Raw genomic sequence first — 7,267 nt, 5'->3', positions numbered from 1 at the left:
CAGAACTAAGTAGGAGAGGTCAGTAGATTTCTACCAGAACTAAGTAGGAGAGGTCAGTAGATTTTCTACCAGAACTAAGTGATGCAGGTAGATTTCTACCAGAACTAAGTAGGAGAGGTCAGTAGATTTCTACCAGAACTAAGTAGGAGAGGTCGTAGATTTCTACCAGAACTAAGTAAGGGAGTCAGTAGATTTCTACCAGAACTAAGTAGGAGAGGTCAGTAGATTTCTACCTAACTAAGTAGGAGGGTCAGTAGATTTTCTACAAGAACTAAGTAGGAGGGTCAGTAGTTTCTACCAAACTAAGTAGGAGAGGTCAGTAGATTTCTACCAGAACTAAGTAGGAGAGGTCAGTAGATTTCTACCAGAACTAAGTAGGAGAGGTCAGTAGATTTCTACCAGAAACTAAGTAGGAGAGGTCAGTAGATTTCTACCAGAACTAAGTGGAGAGGTCAGTAGATTTCTACCAGAACTAAGTAGGAGAGGTCAGTAGATTTCTACCAGAACTAAGTAGGAGAGGTCAGTAGATTTCTACCAGAACTAAGTAGGAGAGGTCAGTAGATTTCTACCAGAACTAAGTAGGAGAGGTCAGTACAGAGAACCAAAGTGTTCACCTGTTGTGTTAAAACAGCTACTGTGCTGCTCCTACAGAGGAACACCCATCACCTGCTAGGCAGCCTCCCAGTCAAACAGACTTTCATTCAGCCTCCCAGTCAAACAGACTTTCATTCAGCCTCCCAGTCAAACAGACTTTCATTCAGCCTCCCAGTCAAACAGACTTTCATTCAGCCTCCCAGTCAAACAGACTTTCATTCAGCCTCCCAGCAACAGACTTTCATTCAGCCTCCCAGTCAAACAGACTTTCATTCAGCCCTCCAGTCAAAGACTTCATCACCTCCCAGTCAAACAGACTTTCATTCAGCCTCCCAGTCAAACAGACTTTCATTCAGCTCCCAGTCAAACAGACTTTCATTCAGCCTCCCAGTCAAACAGACTTTCATTCAGCCTCCCAGTCAAACAGACTTTCATTCAGCCTCCCAGTCAAACAGACTTTCATTCAGCCTCCCAGTCAAACAGACTTTCCTTCAGCCTCCCAGTCAAACAGACTTTCATTCAGCCTCCCAGTCAAACAGACTTTCCTTCAGCCTCCCAGTCAAACAGACTTTCCTTCAGCCTCCCAGTCAAACAGACTTTCCTTCAGCCTCCCAGTCAAACAGACTTTCATTCAGCCTCCCAATCAAACAGACTTTCATTCAACCTCCCAGTCAAACAGACTTTCATTCAGCCTCCCAGTCAAACAGACTTTCATTCAGCCTCCCAGTCAAACAGACTTTCATTCAGCCTCCCAGTCAAACAGACTTTCCTTCAGCCTCCCAGTCAAACAGACTTTCATTCAACCTCCCAGTCAAACAGACTTTCATTCAGCCTCCCAGTCAAACAGACTTTCATTCAGCCTCCCAGTCAAACAGACTTTCATTCAGCCTCCCAGTCAAACAGACTTTTATTCAGCCTCCCAGTCAAACAGACTTTCATTCAGCAGAACTTCACACTGATAGTAGTTGATTACAGCTCTTTTGGAACAGATCTCTGTGAAAGAGACGTTCACTTGGCACCCTGATTTGCATACTGCTATTACTGCTTTGTGAGCTACAGCCAACGATTATATGTAGATAAATTATAAAAAACATTGTCTGAAGATGATACGTCCTCACGGTAGGAGTCATAGGTAGTGAGGAGAGAGAGAGAGAGAGAGAGACAGAGAGACAGAGAGAGAGACAGAGAGAGAGAGAGAGAGACAGAGAGAGACAGAGACAGAGACAGAGACAGAGACAGAGACAGAGAGAGAGAGACAGAGAAGAGAGAGAGAAAGAGAGAGAGAGAGAGAGAGAGAGAGAGAGAGAGAGAGAGAGAGAGAGAGAGAGAGAGAGAGAGAGAGAGAGAGAGAGAGAGAGAGAGAGAAAGAGAGAGAGAGAGAGAGAGAGAGGAGAGATAGAGAGAGAGAGAGAGAGAGAGAGAGAGAGAGAGAGAGAGAGAGAGAGAGAGAGAGAGAGAGAGAGAGAGAGAGAGAGAGAGAGAGAGAGAGAGAGAGACTCATTTTGGTCCACGCTCATTTTTGCAACGTGTTATTTTTGTATTCTTCATTTGTCAGGTAAAATGTTTATTTGAACTCACATTTCATGATCTGGGATAATGATAGGCAAAGTTTTAGGCTTTATATTAATAATAAAATGCAAATTTTCATGTTTTTCCTACTTTTTTAAGCACGACTGAACAGAGAGCCTTTTGGGAGCCAAACGTCTCTTTTAGGTGAAAAGAGCTAAAAGATCTGTCTCACTGAAAATACTCTGCCCATCACTATTACCTGTGTATTCCCAGGCCTGTTTTGAGGACCTGATCCAGTTCATGTCCAGTGGCCCCTCTCACATCCTGGTGGTCTCTCAGAGGGAGGGGTCAGGTCATGTGGTGCCAGCATGGAGGGAGTTCATTGGTCCAGCAGACATAGAGGAAGCCAGGAGGGATAAACCTGAGAGGTACAGTTAAAAATATGACATACTTCTGATCCAGAAACAGACTCCTAATCCAGAAACACAGCCCTAATCCAAGCCCACACAGTCCTAATCCAAAACCGGTCTACCGAAAACGTCCTAATCCAGAAACACGGTCCTATCCAGAAACATGTCTAATCCGAAACACAGCCTAATCCAGAAACACTGTCCTAATCCAGAAACACGCCTACCCATAAACACAGCCCTAATCCAGAAACACAGCCCTAATCCAGAAACACAGTCCTAATCCAGAAACACAGCCCTAATCCAGAAACACAGCCCTAATCCAGAAACACAGCCCTAATCCAGAAACACAGTCCTAATCCAGAAAGACAGCCCTAATCCAGAAACACAGTCCTAATCCAGAAAGACAGCCCTAATCCAGAAACACGGTCCTAATCCAGAAACACGGTCCTAATCCAGAAACACGGTCCTAATCCAGAAACACGGCCCTAATCCAGAAACACGGCCCTAATCCAGAAACACTGTCCTAATCCAGAAACACAGCCCTAATCCAGAAACACTGTCCTAATCCAGAAACACAGCCCTAATCCAGAAACACGGCCCTAATCCAGAAACACAGCCCTAATCCAGAAACACAGCCCTAATCCAGAAACACAGTCCTAATCCAGAAAGACAGCCCTAATCCAGAAACACAGTCGTAATACAGAAACACAGTCCTAATCCAGAAACACAGCCCTAATCCAGAAACACAGCCCTAATCGAGAAACACAGCCCTAATCCAGAAATACTGTCTTAATCCAGAAATACAGTCCTAATCCAAAAACACAGTCGTAATCCAGAAACATGGTCCTAGTCCAGAAACACTCCTAATCCAGAAACTCAGTCCTAATATTAAAGGGACATAAATTCAATATACAGTATAAACATTTGATGGTTTTTAATTTCAAATAGTGGTATATATCTGTGTACAACACATAAATGCTTAGTTTGAGGGCTGTGTGGACATTCACTTCACTGAATGAAGACAGCATGTATCTACACAGATTGTTGCTCCAACAGAACAGACACACCCAACGTTCCTCTGCTGATTATCCTCACTGGTCACCAGCAGAGTAACCATCTGTCCTCCTATTTTCCTTCCCATCCTCTCTCCTCTCCTCCCTCTTCTCTTCCCTCCTTCCCTTCCTCTCCCCTCCTCTGTCTCCTCTCCCTCCTTCTCTCCCCACCTCCTTCCCTTCCTCTTTCCTTCTCTGTCTCCTCTCCCTCCTTCCTCTCCTCCCTCCCTCCCTTCCGCCTCCCTCCTCCCTCCCCTAGCCTACGTGCCCAGTATGGCAGTGAAACCCTGTTCAACGCGCTCCACGGTAGTGACGACAGCCATCAGGCCAGGAGGGAGCTGGCCTTCTTCTTCCCCAGCTTCAGGACTTCTTCCCGGGCAGAGCAGCACGAGGAGGAAGGGCGAGTGGAGAGGACACTGGCTCTCATCCGACCCGACCTCGCCAGGGAGAGCAGAGGTGGGCCGCGTGCCGATTACTGTACACAGCACACGTCTGTTTCTGAAATCAGCATATCAGCATCACAGGCCAGGTCTGGATTTAGTGAAGAAGTCATTTGCGTTCTGAGATTTTCAAGGTTTCATCCTCACACCGTTTAGTCATTTATTAGAGATTCAAAATGTTTTTCTGACAACTGAAAGAAATGTCAGAAATAGTCTGAAGGCAAATTGAAGCATCATTTTGATGACCTTTTCTAAAGTATTGTGTTTCAGATGAGATCTGGTCTGGTCTCCATGAGGTCTGGTCTCCATGAGGCTGGCTTCAGTATTATTTTCTGTTCCAGATGATCGGTCTCCATGAGCTGGCTTCAGTATATTTTCTGTTCCAGATCTGGTCTGGTCTCCATGAGGCTGGCTTCAGTATTATTTTCTGTTCCAGATCTGGTCTGGTCTCCATGAGGCTGGCTTCAGTATTGTTTTCTGTTCCAGATGAGATCTGGTCTGGTCTCCATGAGGCTGGCTTCAGTATTATTTTCTGTTCCAGATGAGATCTGGTCTCCATGAGGCTGGCTTCAGTATTATTTTCTGTTCCAGATGAGATCTGGTCTGGTCTCCATGAGGCTGGCTTCAGTATTATTTTCTGTTCCAGATGAGATCTGGTCTGGTCTCCATGAGGCTGGCTTCAGTATTATTTTCTGTTCCAGATGAGGTCTGGTCTGGTCTCCATGAGGCTGGCTTCAGTATTGTTTTCTGTTCCAGATGAGATCTGGTCTCCATGAGGCTGGCTTCAGTATTGTTTTCTGTTCCAGATGAGACCTGGTCTCCATGAGACTGGCTTCAGTATTGTTTTCTGTTCCAGATGAGATCTGGTCTCCATGAGACTGGCTTCAGTATTATTTTCTGTTCCAGATGAGGTCTGGTCTCCATGAGGCTGGCTTCAGTATTGTTTTCTGTTCCAGATGAGATCTTGTCTCGTATCCATGAGGCTGGCTTCACTGTGTCTCTCCAGAGAGAGGTGATATTAACAGAGGAACAGGCCAGACGGTTCTACAAACGACATGTTGACCAGGACTACTTCCCTGCCCTACTGCACAACATGACCAGGTAACCATCTGACAAATGAAACACAAGAGAAATACAAAGCAAGATCACAAATCAACTACCAACTTGGCACTCACACAAAATCAGTGGTCTTTATAAGACCCACAGCCCTGTTATCCCCCCTAGTCCACTATTCCCCCTAGTCTATTATTTCCCCTAGTCTATTATTCCCCCTAGTCTATTATTCCCCCTAGTCCACTATTCCCCCTAGTCTATTATTCCCACTAGTCTATTATTCCCCCTAGTCCACTATTCCCCTGTCATTATTCCCCTAGTCTATTATTCCCCCTAGTCTATTATTCCCCCTAGTCTATTATTCCCCCCTAGTCTACTATTCCCCTAGTCTATATTCCCCCTAGTCTTATTCCCCTATCCATATTCCCCCTATCTATATTCCCCTAGTCTATTATTCCCCTAGTCTGTTATTCCCCTAGTCTATTATTCCCCCTGTCTATTATTCCCATAGTCTATTTATCCCCCTTCTATTTTCCCCCTAGTCTATTATTCCCCCTAGTCCACTATTCCCCCTATCTATTATTTCCCCTAGTATATTCCCCCAGTCTATTATTCCCCCTATCCACTATTCCCCCTAGTCCAATATTCCCCCCTAGTCTATTATTCCCCCTAGTCTATTATTCCCCCTAGTCTATTATTCCCCCTAGTCCACTATTCCCCCTAGTCTATTATTCCCCCTAGTCTATTATTTCCCCTAGTCTATTATTCCCCACTAGTCTATTATTCCCCCTAGTCCACTATTCCCCCTAGTCTATTATTCCCCCTAGTCTATTATTCCCACTAGTCTATTATTCCCCCCTAGTCCATTATCCCCCCTAGTCTATTATTCCCCCCTAGTCTATTATTCCCCCCTAGTCTATTATTCCCCCTAGTCTATTACTCCCCCCTAGTCTATTATTCCCCCTAGTCTATTATTCCCCCTAGTCTATTATTCCCCCCTAGTCTATTATTCCCCCTAGTCTATTATTCCCCCCAGTCTATTATTCCCCCCTAGTCTATTATTCCCCCTAGTCTATTATTCCCCCTAGTCTATTATTCCCCCATGTCTATTATTCCCTATCTATTACCCCCTATCTATTATTCCCCCCTAGTCTATTTCCCTATCCCCAAATCCCCCTAGTCATTATTCCCCCTAGTCTATATTCCCCTAGTCCACTATTCCCCTAGTCTATTATTCCCCCTAGTCTATTATTCCCCCTAGTCTATATTCCCACCTATCTTTATTTCCCCCTGGTCTATTATTCCCCCTAGTCTATTATTCCCCCTGGTCTATTATTTCCCCTAGTCTATTATTCCCCCTAGTCTATTATTCCTCCTAGTCCACTAATCCCCCTAGTCCACTATTCCCCCCTAGTTCTATTATTCCCCCCTAGTCTATTATCCCCCTAGTCTAGTATTCCCCTAAGTCCACTATTCCCCCTAGTCTATTTATTCCCCCTAGTCTATTATTTCCCCTAGTCTATTATTCCCACTAGTCTATTATTCCCCCCCTAGTCCACTATTCCCCCTAGTCTATTATTCCCCCTAGTCTATTATTCCACTAGTCTATTATGCCCCCTAGTCTATTATTCCCACGTAGTCTATTATTCCCCCCTAGTCTATTACTCCCCCCTAGTCTATTACTCCCCCCTAGTCTATTATTCCCCCCTAGTCCATTATCCCCCCTAGTCTATTATTCCCCCCTAGTCTATTATCCCCACTAGTCTATTATTCCCCCTAGTCTATTATTCCCCCTAGTCTATTATTCCCCCTAGTCTATTATTCCCCACTAGTCTATTATTCCCCCTAGTCTATTATTCCCCCTAGTCTATTATTCCCCCTAGTCCACTATTCCCCCTAGTCTATTATTCCCCCAGTCTATATTTCCCCTAGTCTATTATTCCCCACTATTCTATTATTCCCCTAGTCACTATTCCCCTAGTCTATTATCCCCCTAGTCTTTATTCCCACTAGTCTATTAATTCCCCCCTAGTCTTATTCCCACGTAGTCTATTATTCCCCCCTAGTCTACTTATTCCCCCCTCAGTCTATTATTCCCCCTAGTCTTTATCCCCCTAGTCCATATCCCCCCTAGTCTATTATTCCCTCCCCCCCTAGTCCATTATCCTCACTAGTCTATTATTCCCCCCTAGTCTATTATTCCCCCTAG

At 44.8% G+C, this 7,267-nt stretch overlaps 1 protein-coding gene across 1 annotated transcript; it reads left to right on the top strand.

The window, feature by feature from the left end:
* Positions 1-81: 81 nt before the first annotated feature.
* Positions 82-5,110, top strand: LOC120064505 (thioredoxin domain-containing protein 3 homolog). The gene is made up of 4 exons (XM_039015122.1): positions 82-87; positions 2,377-2,531; positions 3,825-4,021; positions 4,962-5,110. The coding sequence occupies exons 1-4, from the start codon at positions 82-84 to the stop codon at positions 5,108-5,110; spliced, it is 507 nt and encodes a 168-aa protein (XP_038871050.1).
* Positions 5,111-7,267: the final 2,157 nt, after the last annotated feature.

The sequence above is a fragment of the Salvelinus namaycush genome, chromosome 19 (genome assembly GCF_016432855.1).
Source record: "Salvelinus namaycush isolate Seneca chromosome 19, SaNama_1.0, whole genome shotgun sequence".
NCBI classification, from domain to species: Eukaryota; Metazoa; Chordata; class Actinopteri; order Salmoniformes; family Salmonidae; genus Salvelinus; species Salvelinus namaycush.
This window is presented reverse-complemented; position numbering and strand designations above follow the sequence as displayed.

What these genes read in the sequence shown, in the direction of transcription:
- LOC120064505 (XM_039015122.1), top strand. An exon ending in AGGAGGGATAAACCTGAGAG is followed by an intron (nt 2,532 to 3,824) that starts GTACAGTTAAAA and finishes TCCCTCCCCTAG; the next exon opens with CCTACGTGCCCAGTATGGCA. An exon ending in CCTCGCCAGGGAGAGCAGAG is followed by an intron (nt 4,022 to 4,961) that starts GTGGGCCGCGTG and finishes TTTCTGTTCCAG; the next exon opens with ATGAGATCTTGTCTCGTATC.